The sequence below is a fragment of the Salmo salar genome, chromosome 11 (genome assembly GCF_965601325.2).
Source record: "Salmo salar chromosome 11, fSalSal1, whole genome shotgun sequence".
NCBI lineage: Eukaryota > Metazoa > Chordata > Actinopteri > Salmoniformes > Salmonidae > Salmo > Salmo salar.
Genome location: NC_138301.1, coordinates 37,716,469 through 37,734,327, shown reverse-complemented (window position 1 = coordinate 37,734,327; position 17,859 = coordinate 37,716,469). Strand labels below are relative to the sequence as shown.

Genomic DNA, 17,859 nt, shown 5'->3' with positions numbered 1-17,859 from the left:
TAGCATGATCTAAGCCCCCAGTCATCTAACAAACAAATGAGTTGCAACGCAGCTCAGACTGACTGTGTGTGTGGAGGAGGAATTCCTCTGGAATAAAAACACTGGGGTCAGCTGGAAGGGATCGCTGCAGGACACACACACACACACACACACACACACACAAAGCTTATTTGTCTGGAATTACTGTAGACATGTTTTTCCTACAGACTAGTGAGTAATGATGCAGCTAATAGTCTAAATGGGGTGAAGAGGAAGACAGACAGAGGGAGAGAAAAGGAAGAGACATTCTCTCCATTTATTACATTAGGCTAAATATCAGGAATTACATTGTTTTTCCTCTCCAAACACTTAATGAGAAACGAGGGAGCGATACACTGACGAACAAAAATGTTTTGTCCCAGACAGAAACGGTGGCGCAGCTCTACTCCCGAACCTCAGGATGCCGCAAGGGTGTGTGTGCGTGCGTGTGTGTGTGAGCGTCTCTCATCTCATGTTCTTTTCTCTGTCTCAGGGCGTATCCTGGACCTGAAGACAGGAACAGTGAAGAAAGAGGGGCAACAGTCTTCTATGAGGATGTGCATGGGCTCCAGACGATCTTTCATCTGCAGAATGAGGTGTGTGTCTCTGTCTGTGTGTCATTCCTCCATGAGCATATGGATGGTCTTTGTCTTTGTGTGTGTGTGTGTGTGTGTGTGTGTGTGTGTGTGTGTGTGTGTGTGACTGTGTGTGTGTGTGTGACTGTGTGTGTGTGACTGTGTGTGTGTGCGCTAGTGTGCACGTACAATATATCAACTGGATCCATCTCTCCATCTGCGGGGGATTTAAAGTGTTAAGTGATGAACACCTGTGTTGTAAACTCACTCCCAATAGGACTCGTCCATCCTTTAAAACTTAGTCATCTCTGATATGTAGATACCTTCGTCTCCCTACATCAGCAATCATCCAGTCTTTGGTTCACACCTGCCTGGGAGATGCGTTCTACATCCCAAATGGCATCCTATTCCCTATATAGTGCACTACTTCTGACCAGGACCCATAGAGTGCACTACATAGGGAATAGGGTGTCATTTGGGATGTAGACTGTGATGTGTGTGTAGCCATAATCGATTTCACCCCCCGCGGCCATCGAACCATATGCTTTCCCCCCGCGGCCATCGAACCATATGCTTTCCCCCGGCGGCCATCGAGCCATATGCTTTCCTCCCGCGGCCATCGAGCCATATGCTTTCCCCCCGCGGCCATCGAGCCATATGCTTTCCCCCCGCGGCCATCGAGCCATATGCTTTCCCCCCGCGGCCATCGAGCCATATGCTTTCCCCCCGCGGCCATCGAACCATATGCTTTCCCCCCGCGGCCATCGAACCATATGCTTTCCCCCCGCGGCCATCGAGCCATATGCTTTCCCCCCGCGGCCATCGAGCCATATGCTTTCCCCCCGCGGCCATCGAACCATATGCTTTCCCCCCGCGGCCATCGAACCATATGCTTTCCCCCGGCGGCCATCGAGCCATATGCTTTCCTCCCGCGGCCATCGAGCCATATGCTTTCCCCCCGCGGCCATCGAGCCATATGCTTTCCCCCCGCGGCCATCAAACCATATGCTTTCCCCCCGCGGCCATCTAACCATATGCTTTCCCCCCGCGGCCATCGAGCCATATGCTTTCCCCCCGCGGCCATCGAGCCATATGCTTTCCCCCCGCGGCCATCGAACCATATGCTTTCCCCCCGCGGCCATCGAACCATATGCTTTCCCCCGGCGGCCATCGAGCCATATGCTTTCCTCCCGCGGCCATCGAGCCATATGCTTTCCCCCCGCGGCCATCGAGCCATATGCTTTCCCCCCGCGGCCATCGAGCCATATGCTTTCCCCCCGCGGCCATCGAGCCATATGCTTTCCCCCCGCGGCCATCGAGCCATATGCTTTCCCCCCGCGGCCATCGAACCATATGCTTTCCCCCCGCGGCCATCGAACCATATGCTTTCCCCCCGCGGCCATCGAGCCATATGCTTTCCCCCCGCGGCCATCGAGCCATATGCTTTCCTCCCGCGGCCATCGAACCATATGCTTTCCCCCCGAGGCCATCGAGCCATATGCTTTCCCCCCGCGGCCATCGAGCCATATGCTTTCCCCCCGCGGCCATCGAGCCATATGCTTTCTATCCCCAAGATGAAGTGAAGACACCATTGGTTAAAGTGATGGATGCTTCCATAGCTCACACGTCATTATGTATGACCTATCCTGCTGCAGATATTTCAATAATCAGGAATCCATAAGGTTGGGAATCCAGTTTAGAATCCCCCCTGGGTGGGTGTGTTTGTGTCATGCACCACCGTCCCCTCCGACTCGCTTCAACCCTGAGCGCTACTTTTGTTTATTTCATTCTCAGGATGTTTAGAAACCGGTTCCTCTAATGCCCACAGAATGACCGAATGTTTTTGAACTTGACCGTTAGACTGGAGCGGGTTTTAAAAAACCCAGACCACCGACACGTGTTTCCCATTGTTTCCGATGCGGCCTGGCGTGCGTAAAGCTTCGTTAGCACAGAGATGTTTGTGTGTGCTGCTTCACTCACATTACACAGATGCTAATCACGCTTTGTTAGGACGACTGGAATGTGTGTGTGTCTTTTGTTCCTTTTGCTATTTAGGCCGCTTGGCAAATTGAAAACAGCATGCAGGGATGACTGTCTGCACTCTGCGGTGACCACAGCTGAGAATACACAACACACACACACAGATCCCCGAACAGCATGCCATGCAACCAAGTGGAAAGGAATTGTTCATTCTTCAACATCATTTCAGGGAAGCTAATATTAGCTAACTCCAGAAGGGCAGAAGATGATGTCCTCTTGAACCTTTTGGTGATCAGTGGAAAAACCCAGGTTGTCCCTCCTCTCTGCTCTCAATGATACCTGACTCACCGGCTGAAAGAAACTCACATGTCAAATGGCTTCCATCTTGGTTTCCATAATGTGAGACTGTGAAGACTTGGTTACAGCAGTTAAAGCTGACATCACTGACCATAAATCACTTTTTCTGCTTCTTTTTAAACTTCCTTTATCCAGGTTCTCAGGTCTGTGTGAGATACAGTCTGTTCTGTAAGAGAGACCTGGTCCAACAGTACACGTTGTTTTCCCTCTCCATTTCTATGCAGTCATCTAATCAGTACACTTGTCATTTAGCAGACATGAAAACACACACACACACACACACACACACACGCACACGCACACGCACACGCACACGCCACACACACAAAAGCAGGTTCAGATTTCAAATGTATTGTTCTCATTGAGGAGAATCCTATCCACAGCAACATGGCAACACACCAAATAAGATTTTTCCAATAACACTCACCATGGCTGTGTTCTAAATGGCACCCTATTCCCTATATAGTTCATAGGGCTCTGGTCTAAAGTAGTACGCTATATAGGGAATAGGGTGCAATTTGTCCTGCATCCGTCGTCTCACACCGCGAACATAACAGTACATTATATAATGTCAGGCACTGGTTATTTGTTCTGTGTGTGTGTGTGTGTGTGTGTGTGTGTGTGTGTGGGGGGGGGGGGGGGGGGGCTGGTTTATGGTCCATACACCTCATCAGTGCTGTGGGTTGACATGTCCCCAGTTCAGCAGCTCATGTGTTCTAGCTCTCTGGTCTAAACATCTCTCTGTTTTCAGTGGCACTGATTAACATTAGTCTCTGTCTCCTCCCACTCCGTTCCTTTCTCTGTGTTTGTGTCTGTCTGTTTCTGCTTGACTGTGTTTTGGGGGGGGGGGGGACTACATGTGTGCCAAATGGGAGCCCTAGGCCCAGAGGTACCATTGTATGTATGACGTATAGCAGGGTTCCCCAACTTGCGGCCCGCGGGTGATTTTATTTGCCCCCAAGTATCCGTAGCAAAAAAAATTGCCATGACTGTAAAAACAGCAGCAAATCAGCTCCAAGTGATGTACATTTAGGAAATCTGTTCCAAAGTATTCCCACGCATACCAGAGAGAGATGTGATCGTATACAAATGTGAGGTTTGAAATTATTGTTTTGGTCAAATATTCTTCTTGTCAAATATGCAGTCTACAAATGATGTAATTATGTTCCAGCCCCCTGACCATCCGCTCAAGAAAAGATCGTCCCGTGTCTGAATCTAGTTGTTGATCTCTGATGTATAGTACCCTGTGTGTTTCTCAAAGATCGTCCCGTGTCTGAATCTAGTTGATCTCTGATGTATAGTACCCTGTGTGTTTCTCAAAGATCGTCCCGTGTCTGAATCTAGTTGTTGATCTCTGATGTATAGTACCCTGTGTGTTTCTCAAAGATCGTCCCGTGTCTGAATCTAGTTGTTGATCTCTGATGTATAGTACCCTGTGTGTTTCTCAAAGATCGTCCCGTGTCTGAATCTAGTTGATCTCTGATGTATAGTACCCTGTGTGTTTCTCAAAGATCGTCCCGTGTCTGAATCTAGTTGTTGATCTCTGATGTATAGTACCCTGTGTGTTTCTCAAAGATCGTCCCGTGTCTGAATCTAGTTGATCTCTGATGATCTCTGACATCTCTGATGTACCCTGTGTGTTTCTCGTCAGATGTGGCAGCACCCCACTGGACCACATCTCTCTCAACCGACTGTCCAACATGAGGAAGAGATACAGGTGAGACAAACAGACGTCAGCTCTCACTTTACTATTCCTACCTTTCTTTTTTTACTAGATGTTCTTCTCCCCTGTCTCAATATGGCCTTAGAAATAAATAACGTACCAATGATTTAGCTCTTCAGAGATTAGATCATTGGAATGTTTTTATTTAGAAGGCCATATTGCGACAGCTCCCATTTGACTTGTGTAACTACATTGTCCAGCAGACAAATGAAAACTATGGCCTGCGCTCACATGACTGTGTTTTGTTGATTGTGCCTAAGGTCCGTACAGGGCTAGGGAAAAAGCTTTCCAGTTCTCTGCACCTTTCGCTTGGAACAAGCTTCAGGTCCTGAAATTACAAAAGCTTGTCCCTGTTTAAAGCTAGGTTGAACACTCTGATGGAAAATTAAGTTGCACCACACTTTCCAAAGCTATCTTTCTATAGTGTTTTATGTTGTAAATGTGTCTGCAACTTTGTGTGCTCCTATTTTGGCCAGGTCTTGAAAAAATCTAACTGAGACTAACCTCGTCAAATTAACATCAAACATTTTTATAAAGCCCTTTTTATTTGAGCAGTTGTCACAAAGTGCTTTACAGATACCCAGCCTGAAACCCCACAGAGCAAGCAGTGTAGATGTAGAAAACAGTGGCTAGGAGAAACTCCCTAGAAAGGCAGGAACCTAGGAAGAAACCTAGTGAGGAACCAGGCTAGCAGATAAATCTTCTCCCTGTTCTTCTCCTCCTCTCTCTACCTCTTCTATCCTCCCCCCATCTCCCTTCATCAGGCTAAGATAACTTGTTTGTGTGTACGTTCATGTTTACATGTGCAAATGTACGTGTGTAGGGTTTTTTCTGCCATTGAAATCCTTGGGTGGCCGCATAACAATTGTTTTGGTCCAAATATTGTATATAGAAAAAGTGTACAAAACATTAGGAACACCTTCCTAATATTGAGTTGCACCCCCTTTTGCCCTCAGAACAGCCTCAATTCGTCGGGGCATGGTGTCAAGTGTTCCACAGGGAAGATGGCCCAGGTTTACTCCAATGCTTCCCACAGTTGTCAGGTTGGCTGGATGTTCTTTGGGTGGTGGACCATTCTTGATACACGGGAAACTGTTGAGTGTGAAAAACCCAGCAGCATTGCAGTTCTTGACACACTCAAACCGGTGCGCCTGGCACCTACTACAATACCCCATTCCAATGTTTTTGTTGTTTAGTTTATTCATTCGACCATTTAAAAAAACAAGCACACATAAAACTAAAAAGCCATACATACACATGAATAAAATCATGGAGGATAACACACAATAAAGTCTGGGACTTATTTCCATTGTGGTCCTCTTGACACAAGATGGCTAGACAATATCCAACACAGTATGGCAGTGAAATAATAAGGCAAGGCACTTAAATTTTTTGTCTTGCCTGTTCACCCTCTGAATGGCACACATACACTATCCATGTCTCAAGGTTTAAAAATCATTATTTAATCTGTCTCGTCCCCTTCATCTATACTGATTGAAGTGGATTTAACAAGTGACATCAATAAGGGATCATAGCTTTCACCTGGATTCACCTGGTCAGTCTGTCATGGAAGGAGCTGGTGTTCCTAATGTTTTGTACACTCAGTGTATATTTTGTAATAATATAATCTTTGACAACTAATAATCACCAAAATAAAAGCTAGACAGTCAGGGAGAATTGACATTTCCACAATGAATGTAGCAGTGTTGATTTTGTTATTATGTTTGAGCAAAAGAACGCAGCATTAGCCATTGCAAAATGCATAGAAATTAGCTTTAAAACTGCAACATTTCTCTATCGGCTTCATGGCAGAATATGTAGAATCGGAGGAAATTAGCTTTAAAACTGCAACATTTCTCTCTCAGCTTCATGGGAAAATGTATAGAATTGCAGGAAATTGGCTTTAAAAAATAGCATTTTTCACGCACACCTGCCACGCCCTCCACCTAAGCCCGTTATTGATCCATTAAAAACCCTGGTGTGTGTTGTTAAATGTGTGTGTAATCTGATTGTTTCTAGGAACGGTCTGGGACCCTCGAAGGAGGGAGAGGATCAGTACTCTGTGGTGCACTGTACCGGCTACATCAAAGCATGGCCCCCAGCAGGTATCTACTGACCATACACAACCTTTTATCTCCCTAACTAGGTCAACTAATAGATTTGTTGATGCTAGCAGTGTGTGGGTTTTCCATTCACAACATTGACAACAGTGGTGGTAACAGAACACACACGCACAAACACCATGCACAAACGCATACACACACATACACATTCACATACGCACAAACACATACATATTTTAAACATTCTATTCCATAGATCCCTCAGGTTTAATGAAATGGTGTGATCGTGAGGTCTGGTTTGTTTCTTTAGCTTTACACACACACACACACACACACACACACACACACACACACACACACACACACACACACACACAGAGGTGACGAGATCACACATGACCTCGGATGCACTCGTTGACACACACACTCCAACTCTTTCAAGTGTTTACAAAGCCACGCAACCCCCCGGCCTGGAATTCTGTCTGCAATTCCCATGAGTGTTTTGGGATTCAGAACCAGGTGTCTAAATGGGGGGGGGGAGCAACTTTCAGCATCACAGTATGAAATGTATTTCAACTGCTTTGAGGCTGTACTGAATGATTCCCAGAATCCCCGATCACACGGACACGCCACATGTGGGTGGAAATCGTTGACACATGTTTAACTTCCTGGGACATAAATAGACCAGTGGAATGTTCTGGACTGTCAGTCTATCGCTCGCCCACTATCAGTCTTAAGGTACTAAATCGGACGCATCACCCGCGTGCGCACACACACACTTAGACCCTCCATCCTTCTGGGTTCTGAAAACAGCACAAGAACTGGTAGAATGCAGCTTATGTCTCATGTCAGCTCTTCTGGGTCCATGTTCAGAAAGCATCTCAGATTAGGAGTGCTGATCTAGGATCAGGTCCCCCCTGTCCATGTAAAAGGAAATCCTAGATGAGCTCTCCTTCTCTGAGTGTCTTTCTGAACAAAGGCCCTGGGGAGACTAAAGTGGACAGAGGTCAGGTAGTAGGATGGATGGTATGGCTGGGATGGAACATCAAAATGATAGTTGTGTATATTATTGAATCTAGATGGATGTGTCCCAATTGGCACCTTATTCATATATGGCTCTGGTCAAAAGTAGTGCACTATACAGGGAATATAGTGCCATTTGGGCCGCAGGCTACTTCTTGCATTGACGTGGCTGGCTAGTTGGTTGACTATGCAAGTAAAAGTCCTCAACACAGATTCTCTTGTTTTTTTTTCCGTTTTTTTTTTCAACTTTTTTTAAATTTGTCATTTGAAAAATTATATAGACAATAAGACAAACGGATACAAAAACACACTGATCCCCTACTGGAGCGGAGAGGAGAGAGCAGGGGAGGGGGGGAGAGGAGAGGAGAGGGAGACCTGTGAACAGTCTTCATTATGACTAATAAGTGTTTTTGTGTTGTCATGGAAACAACAAAGGAATTCATTACTGTGGGAAACTGATATCAACATTTAAATCAATGAAAACTTAAACTCTCTCTTGCTCATTCTCTTTCCCTCCTCTTCCTCCTTCCCTTTGTGATGTATATGAATATGGATACTGGCAGTAAGAGATTTTGGATATTTGTTCAGGATGATTTGCCGAGATTCGTAGAGACTGTGTGTGGGTGTGTGTTTGTGTGATTTATCTGCTTGCGTCTCAGCTGTTCTGGAGAAAGTAGCTTGTACAGCACACTGGTACGGTACTAGACTACAGTGTCATGCTGAAAATTAGAGGTCGACCGATTAATCGGAATGGCCAATTAATTAGGGCTGATTTCAAGTTTTCATAACAATCGGTAATCGGCATTTTTGGACGCCAATTACATTGCACTCCACGAGGAGACTGCGTGGCAGGCTGACCACCTGTCACAGCAAGGAGCCAAGGTAAGTTGCTAGCTAGCATTAAACTTATCTTATAAAAAACAATCAATCTTAACATAATCACTAGTTAACTACACATGGTTGATGATATTACTAGTTTATCTAGCTTGTCCTGCGTTGCATATAATCGATGCGGTGCCTGTTAATTTATCATTGAATCACAGCCTACTTCGCCAAACGGGTGATGATTTAACAAGCGCATTCGCGAAAATAGCACTGTCGTTGCACCAATGTACCTAACCATAAACATCAATGCCTGTCTTAAAATCAATACAGAAGAATATATTTTTAAACATACATATTTCATTAATATTGCCTTGCTAACATGAATTTCTTCTAAATTTCTTTGTGTCACTTCTCTTGCGTTCTGTGCAAGCAGAGTCAGGGTATGTGCAGCAGTTTGGGCCGCCTGGCTCGGTGCGAACTGTGTGAAGACCATTTCTTCCTAACAAAGACCGTAATTAATTTGCCCGAATTTTACATAATTATGACATTGAAGGTTGTGCAATGTAACAGCAATATTTAGACTTGGGGTTGCCGCCCGTTCGATAAAATACGGAACGGTTCCGTATTTCACTGAAAGAATAAACATTTTGTTTTCGAAATGATAGTTTCCGGATTTTACCATATTAATGACCTAAGGCTCGTATTTCTGTGTATTTATTATATTCTAATTAAGTCTATGATTTGATAGAGCAGTCTGACTGAGCGGTGGTAGGCACCAGCAGGCTCGTAAGCATTAATTCAAACAGCACTTTCCTGCATTTGACAGCAGCTCTTAGTTGTGCTTCAAGCATTGTGCTGTTTATGACTTCAAGCTTATCAACTCCCGAGATTAGGCTGGCAATACTAAAGTACCTATTAGAACATTCAATAGTCAAAGGTATATGAAATACAAATGGTATAGAGAGAAATAGTCCTATAATTCATATAATAACTACAACCTAAAACTTCTTAACTGGGAATATTGAAGACTCATGCTAAAAGGAACCACCAGCTTTCATATGTTCTCATGTTCTGAGCAAGGTACTTAAACGTTAGCTTTTTTACATGGCACATATTGCACTTTTACTTTCTTCTCCAACACTTTGTTTTTGCATTATTTAAACCAAATTGAACATGTTTCATTATTTATTTGAGGCTAAATTGATTTTATTTATGTATTATATTAAGCTAAAATAAGTGTTCATTCAGTATTGTTGTAATTGTCTTCATTACAAATATATATGTAAAAATCTGCCGATTAATCGGCATTGGCTTTTTTTTGGTCCTCCAATAATCGGCATCGATATCTGCGTTGAAAAATCATAATCGGTCGACCTCTACTGGAAATATACACCACACTGGTATGGTACTAGGCTACACTGTGTCATGTTGGAAATATACACCACACTGGTATGGTACTAGGCTACACTGTGTCATGTTGGAAATATACACCACACTGGTACGGTACTAGACTACACTGTGTCATGTTGGAAATATACACCACACTGGTATGGTACTAGACTACACTGTGTCATGTTGGAAATATACACCACACTGGTACGGTACTAGACTACACTGTGTCATGCTGGAAATATACACCACACTGGTACGGTACTGGACTACACAGTGTCATGCTGGAAATATACACCACACTGGTACGGTACTGGACTACACAGTGTCATGCTGGAAATATACACCACACTGGTACGGTACTAGACTACACTGTGTCATGCTGGAAATATACACCACACTGGTACGGTACTGGACTACACAGTGTCATGCTGGAAATATACACCACACTGGTACGGTACTAGACTACACAGTGTCATGCTGGAAATCACCTCAACAACACAAAGTTCATCTGAAACCACACATTTGCACTTTATTAGATAGCTGCCATCTTGATATCTTTCTCTCTTTTCTCTCCTCCTTTCTCTCTATGTCAGGTATGACCATACCAGAAGAAGACACAGAGGCAGGACAGACCAGTAAATACTGCCTTGTGGCCATCGGAAGACTGCAGGTACCATCGTGTGTGTGTGTGTGTGTGTGTGTGTGTGTGTGTGTGTGTGTGTACATGCTCTGGTTGGGTGGGTGTATATTGTGCATGAGAAGGTGTGACCTTTAATCTCTCTCACATATATCTAACTCTCCGGTCCCTCCACCCTTTAATCTCTCTCACATATATCTAACTCTCTGGTCCCTCCACCCTTTAACCTGTTAGGGACAGACGTTCCGCTAGCAGAACACCTCACCAATATCCAATGGTAGAGCGTGGCGCGAAATACAAATACCTTAAAAATGCTATAACTTCAATTTCTAAAACATATGACTATTTTACACCTTTTTAAAGACAAGACTCTCGTTAATCTAACCACATTGTCCGATTTCAAAAAGGCTTTACAGCGAAAGCAAAACATTAGATTATGCCAGGAGAGTACCCTGCCAAAAATAAATCACACAGCCATTTTCAAAGCAAGCATATATGTCACAAAAACCAAAACCACAGCTAAATGCAGCACTAACCTTTGATGATCTTCATCAGATGACACTCCTAGGACATTATGTTATACAATACATGCACGTTTTGTTCAATCAAGTTCATATTTATATCAAAAAACAGCTTTTTACATTAGCATGTGATGTTCAGAACTAGCATACCCACTGCAAACTTCCGGTGAATTTACTAAATTACTCATGATAAACGTTCACAAAAAACATAACAATTATTTAAAGAATTATAGATACAGAACTCCTTTATGCAATCGCGGTGTCAGATTTTAAAATAGCTTTTCGGCGAAAGCACATTTTGCAATATTCTGAGTAGATAGCTCGGCCATCACAGGCTAGCTAATTTGACACCCACCAAGTTTGGTGCTCACCAAACTCAGATTTACTATAAGAAAAATTGGATTACCTTTGCTGTTCTTCATCAGAATGCACTCCCAGGACTTCTTCTTCAACAACAAATGTTGTTTTGGTTCGAAATAATCCATAGTTACATCCAAATAGCTCCGTTTTGTTTGTGCGTTCATGTCAGTATCCGAAGGGTGACGCGCGGGCGCATTTTGTGACAAAAAAATGCAAAATATTCCATTACCTTACTTCGAAGCATGTCAAACGCTGTTTAAAATCAGTTTTTATGCAATTTTTCTCGTAAAATAGCGATAATATTCCAACCGGGCGACGTTATATTCATTCATAGACTGAAAGAAAAACATGGAGTCGTCTCGTGGACGCGCACTCCACTGTCATTGTTCCCTGCCTGACCACTCACAAAAACTCCTGCTTTTTTTCGCCCAGAGACTGCAGAGACGTCATTCCGCTTTCTGGCGCCTTCTGAGAGCCAATGGAAGCTTTAGAAAATGTCACGTTACAGCAGAGATGCTGTATTTTTGATAGAGATGCCCTAGAAGGACAACAAATTGTCAGACAGGGCACTTCCTGTATGGAATCTTCTAAGGTTTTGGCCTGCCATATGAGTTCTGTTATACTCACAGACACCATTCAAACAGTTTTAGAAACTTTAGAGTGTTTTCTATCCAAATCTTCTATCCAAATATTCTAGTTTCTGGGCAGGAGTAGTAACCAGATTAAATCGAGTACGTTTTTTTATCCGGCCGTGCAAATACTGCCCCCTATCCCAAACAGGTTAACCTCTTGGGGCTAGGTGGGACGCTAGCGTGCCACCCGTGGTGCACTCCATCAACAGCAGGTGCATTTCAAGAGCGGCAAATTTGAATCCAAATAAATGTCAAAATTCAAATTTTTCAAAAATACAACTATGTTACACCATTTGAAAGATAAACATCTCCTTAATCTAACCACGTTTTACGATTTCAAAAAGGTTTTACGGCGAAAGCATAAATTTAGAGTATGTTAGGACAGTACATTTACAAGAGTTGTGTGTAATGTTTTGTCAAGTCAAAGACAGGGTCACCAAAACCATAAAACCAGCTAAAATGATGCACTAACCTTTTACAATCTCCATCAGATGACACTCCTAGGACATTATGTTAGACAATGCATGCATTTTTAGTTCTATCAAGTTCATATTTATATACAAAAACAGCGTTTTACTATGGCATTGATGTTGAGGAAATCGTTTCCCTCCAATAACCGGCAGTCAAGTCAGCGTCAGAAATTAAATAATTAAAATTAGAAAACATTGGTAAAATATTATATTGTCATTTAAAGAATTATAGATTTACATCTCTTGAACGCAATCAACTTGCCAGATTTAAAAATAACCTTACTGGGAAATCACACTTTGCAATAATCTGAGCACTGCGCCCAGAAAAATACGCGTTGCGATACAGACTAGACGTCATGTTGGGGAGATCTAAAATCGAAAATACTATGTAAATAATCCATTACCTTTGATTCTCTTCATCAGATGTCACTTCCAGGTATCACAGGTCCATAACGAATGTAGTTTTGTTCAAAAAAGCTCATCATTTATGTCCAAAAATCTCCGTCTTGTTAGCACATGATCTAAGCCAGCCGGACTTCTCGTCATGAACGAGGGGAAAAAATATATTTACGTTCGTTCAAACATGTCAAACGTTGTATAGCATAAATCATTAGGGCCTTTTTTAACCAGAACATGAATAATATTCAAGGTGGACGAATGCATACTCTTTTATAACGTATTGGAACGAGGGTACCCAACATGAACTAGCGCGCCAGGTGTCTAATGGGACATCACCGTTCCATGGCTCTTGTTCGGTCAGATCTCCCTCCAGAAGACTCAAAACACTTTGTAAAGGCTGGTGACATCTAGTGGAAGCAATAGGAAGTGCCAAAATATTCCTAAACCCCTGTGTTTTTCAATGGGATAGGTTTAAAGTCAATACAACACATCAGGTATCCACTTCCTGTCAGAAAATGTCTCAGGGTTTTGCCTGCCAAATGAGTTCTGTTATACTCACAGACACCATTCAAACAGTTTTGGAAACTTTAGAGTGTTTTCTATCCATATATAATAAGTATATGCATATTCTAGTTACTGGGTAGGATTAGTAACCAGATTAAATCGGGTACATTTTTTTTATCCAGACGTGCAAATGCTGCCCCCTAGACCCAACAGGTTAAGAGATACAACAACAAGGACAAGGCAAAAAAAAAACGCACTCACTTACACATATCCGTATGTATGCATGCACCCACACCCACACACACCCACACACATACATACACACCCACCATTTCTCTCCCCGCTCAGCGCTTCTCTCACCCCATCCCCCCCATTGCGTCTCTCAATACATACATTTAATCAAACATGAACAGAGAAAAAAAAATTATAATAAAAATAAATAAATAAAATACAAAAAAATTAAAATACATGAAAATAAAGAGCTCAGTTTAAACCAAGAAGTTGAGTTCCCCACATGGAACGTACAGTGTAATTCTGAAATACATAGATCACCATTCTAAGAGAATCCTTGCAGCATAATAGCTGACACTTCAGGTTCTAGGTAATTTAGGTAAGGTTCCCATACTTTGTAGAACTGATCTGTCTTAGAATGCAATGTACATGTCAGATATTCCAGCGGTACCCATTCAAATAGTATCTTATGCCAATCTTTAATAGAGGGAACCTTATCACTAATCCACTGTAAAAGTATGTTTTTCCTTGCTGCGAAGGTGAGGATGTTGTAAAGCCTCCTCTTACCCACAGAAGTTACATGCCTACTAGGTAGACCTAACAGTAGAGAGACTGGGTCCAATTCTAGATCGACCCCTAGGATCTTTTCAATTTCTTGCAGAACACCAGACCAATATCTTTGTATTTTGGTACATGACCATAAACAATGTGTTAGGGTGCCTGTATCAGTTTTACATTTAAGACATTGAGGAGAGGAGGAAGAGGGGCTAAAAGCATGTCTGCGATTTGGGGATATATGCAATCTGTGTATTATTCTTAATTGAATTGCTCTAGTACGATTACATATAGATATTGTTTTTGCATATTTCCAAATGTCCTCCCACATCTCTTCATCAATAGTAACAGACAGTTCTTTCTCCCACACTTGTTTCACCCTCTGTGTATCGACAGCGGAAAAGGACCTTAAAGCATCATAAAGCAGACTTACAGACATTTTCCTTTGTGGGAAAAAAAGCATTCTTTCAATGACAGACATATCAGGGTTGCCAATTAAGGTGGTGCTCTTCAGAATATAATGCCTTACTTGTAGGAAACGGAAAAAGTCCTGCTTTGGGAGTTGATATTTCTCGACCATCTGCTCAAATGACAATAAAATCTTATCTGCAAATAAGTCATTTAGTCTGCGTATGCCCTTATTAAGCCAAACGTTAAAGCCAGCATCCAGCAATCCTGGAGCAAAATCTGGGTTGTTAAGAATTGGGGTAAGAGCAGAGGTTAGTTTGGACCTTCCCAGGAAACGTTGAACTGACTTCCATACTTTGAGTGTGTTAAGTGTAATGGGGTTGTTACAATGATCTTTTACAGACTTGAAACTTGTGAAAAACAGAAGATCCTGTAAAGGGTATTTTGAAAGAGAAGTCTCAATGTCTAACCAAATAGAGGAGTCATCGTTTGTGATCCAGTCTGAAATATAACATAGGTGGGCACACCACTGATAGAACCTGATATTGGGCAGATCCAAGCCACCCATAGAATTTGGCAGCTGCAATATTGCCATCTTAAGTCTTGGCTTGCGTTTACTCCATATAAAGGAACTTAGCCATCCATTTACATCCTTTATTACCTTATTGGAGAGTAATACTGGGATCATTTGGATTGGGTAGAGTAGCCTAGGTAAAATGTTCATTTTCAAGAGGGATATTCTACCCAACCATGAAATCGGAAGAGAGTTCCAGCGCTCCAGATCCTGTCTTATTGTGTCGAACAAGGGAACAAAATTGGCTTTGTACATTTGTTGGAATTTAGGAGTTACAGATATACCCAGATACGTAAAACCTGAGGGAGACCATTTAAAAGGGAAGGGGGGAGAAGTATTAGGTACAGAGTGAAGGTTACCAAGTGGCATAGCCTCTGATTTAGTGAGGTTAATCTTGTAGCCTGAGAATTCGCTGAATAACTCAATAATATTAATAAGAGGTGTGATTGAAGTCTCGGGATTAGAAATGAATATCAGGACATCATCAGCATACAAGCTTATTTTATGGTGAACATCGCCAATGAGCAGCCCCTGTATAGCAGGCGTTGCCCTGATGGCCTCGGCCAGTGGTTCCATAACAAGTGCGAATAGGAGGGGGGACAAAGGACAGCCCTGTCTGGTACCTCTGTGTATAGGGAAGCTATTTGACCGTAGTCCATTAGTAAGGACAGCAGCCTGAGGGTCATCATATAAAACTTTCACCCATTTTATAAAGTTGTCCCCCAGTCCGAATTTATTTAGAGCAAAGAATAGGTAAGACCACTCCACACGATCAAATGCTTTCTCAGCATCTAGGGAGAGCACAAGACCATCCATAGCACTTCGTTGGTAGACTTCAATTACATTAAGAAGCCGTCTGACATTGTTACATGACCTGCGTCCCTTAATGAAGCCAGTTTGGTCTCCTTTCACAATTAGCGGCAGTGAGTCCTCTAATCTTGTGGCTAGAATTTTAGAAAGCAATTTTCTATCCACATTCAGAAGGGAAATTGGTCTGTACGAGGAACAAGACTCCGGGCATTTTCCCTTTTTGAGAATAAGTGATATGTTGGCTTCTCGCAGCGTTTGGGGGAGCTGGTCATTTGAAAATGAGTGGTTAAACATATCACGCAATGGCTCAAGGATCAGGCCATGGAATTCTTTATAGAACTCACTACAAAACCCGTCCGGTCCTGGGGCCTTACCATTTTGCAGATTCTTAATTGCGGACAATATCTCTTCCTCGGTAATAGGGGCATTAAGGAGAGACCTCTGTTCTTCGGAGATAGTAGGGAGCTCAATCTTAGAAAAGAAGTTCTCCATTAACTTGGCTGCGTCATTTGGCAGTTCTGAGGCATAAAGATTTGCATAGAATTTCTTAAATGAGTCATTTATCAATTTATTTTCATATAAATGATTGCCATCAGAATCAGTAATAGCTGCAATTGACTGTGAGTCAGCTCTCTTTTTAGCTAGGTACGCCAAGTACTTTCCTGGCTTATCGCCATGTTCATATAGCTTTTGCTTGACAAATCTAATTTTCTTTTCAGCGTCCTGTGTTAGGAGGGAGTCCAACGTTGATCTAATGACTGATATTTCCTTTAATAGGGCAGGAGTGGGAGTTTCAATGTAGTCCTTCTCTTTAGTTCCTAATTCACCCTCTAGTGTTTTTTGCTTTTCACGCTTTTTCCGCCTCTTAGTGGCTGCGTATGACATAATCAGACCCCTGGCGTACGCCTTACAGGTTTCCCAAAGGAGTGAGGGGTTATCTGTTGATTGAGAGTTAATAGAGAAAAATGCCTTAAACTCTGTAATAAAATATGATGTGAATGTATGGTCTTTAAGAATGGTTGTATTCAACCTCCAGTGTCTTGACTGATTGAATGCCCAGTTGAGTTTTATGTCCAGGATCACCTCCGCATGATCAGATATGACTATGCTTCCTATCCTAGCGGATAAAACCGACTGCAGTGACGTCCTGGGCATAAAAAAGTAATCTATTCTAGTCTGACATCCATGAGGTGCAGAGAAAAAAGTGAACTCTCTGTTGGAGGGATGAAAAGCTCTCCAAACATCAGCATACCCCAGATCGTCACAAATAGCCGTAAGTGACTTAGCTTGAGGAGAGAGTGAGGCTATACCACTGGGAAGCTTATCAATAAGGGGGTTCAACAAACAGTTAAAATCTCCTCCAACCACTGCAGTGTCTGAGTTTAATTCTGAAAAGTCTAGAAATACCTTAGTGAGGAAGTCAGGGGGGTGGGCAGGGGGGAAGTAAATATTCATTATGGAAATGCTCTGCCCTTGTAAAGTACCATTAATTATAACAAAGCGACCCAATTTATCTTTCACACACTTCAAGACCTTAAGTGGTAGGTTCTTTTTCACAAGAATTGCTACACCTCTACTTCTGGATGTAAATGATGAGAAAAACACTTGACCATACCCCCCTTGTTGTAATTTCAGATGCTCCTTATCATTCAAATGAGTTTCTTGTAATAGGGCAATATCAATATTTTCTTTTTTCAAAAAGGACAGTATCTTCTTCCTTTTAATGGGGTTATGGCTCCCTCTAATGTTCCATGTACATATACGTAATCTGTTACCTGCCATTGCGCTTTGACGATTCAATA

General features: G+C 42.6%; 1 protein-coding gene across 9 annotated transcripts in view; it reads left to right on the top strand.

Moving 5' to 3' along the window:
* LOC106562648 (aryl-hydrocarbon receptor nuclear translocator 2) overlaps window positions 1-17,859 on the top strand; it is a 114,789-nt gene that overhangs the window by 44,089 nt on the left and 52,841 nt on the right. For all 9 annotated transcript variants that reach the window (XM_045689463.2, XM_045689459.2, XM_045689458.2 and 6 more), the window contains 4 exons: window positions 512-614; window positions 4,582-4,647; window positions 6,673-6,758; window positions 10,550-10,626. In XM_045689463.2, coding sequence (XP_045545419.1) covers window positions 512-614; window positions 4,582-4,647; window positions 6,673-6,758; window positions 10,550-10,626 — 332 coding nt within the window. The remainder of the gene's footprint in view (window positions 1-511; window positions 615-4,581; window positions 4,648-6,672; window positions 6,759-10,549; window positions 10,627-17,859) is intronic.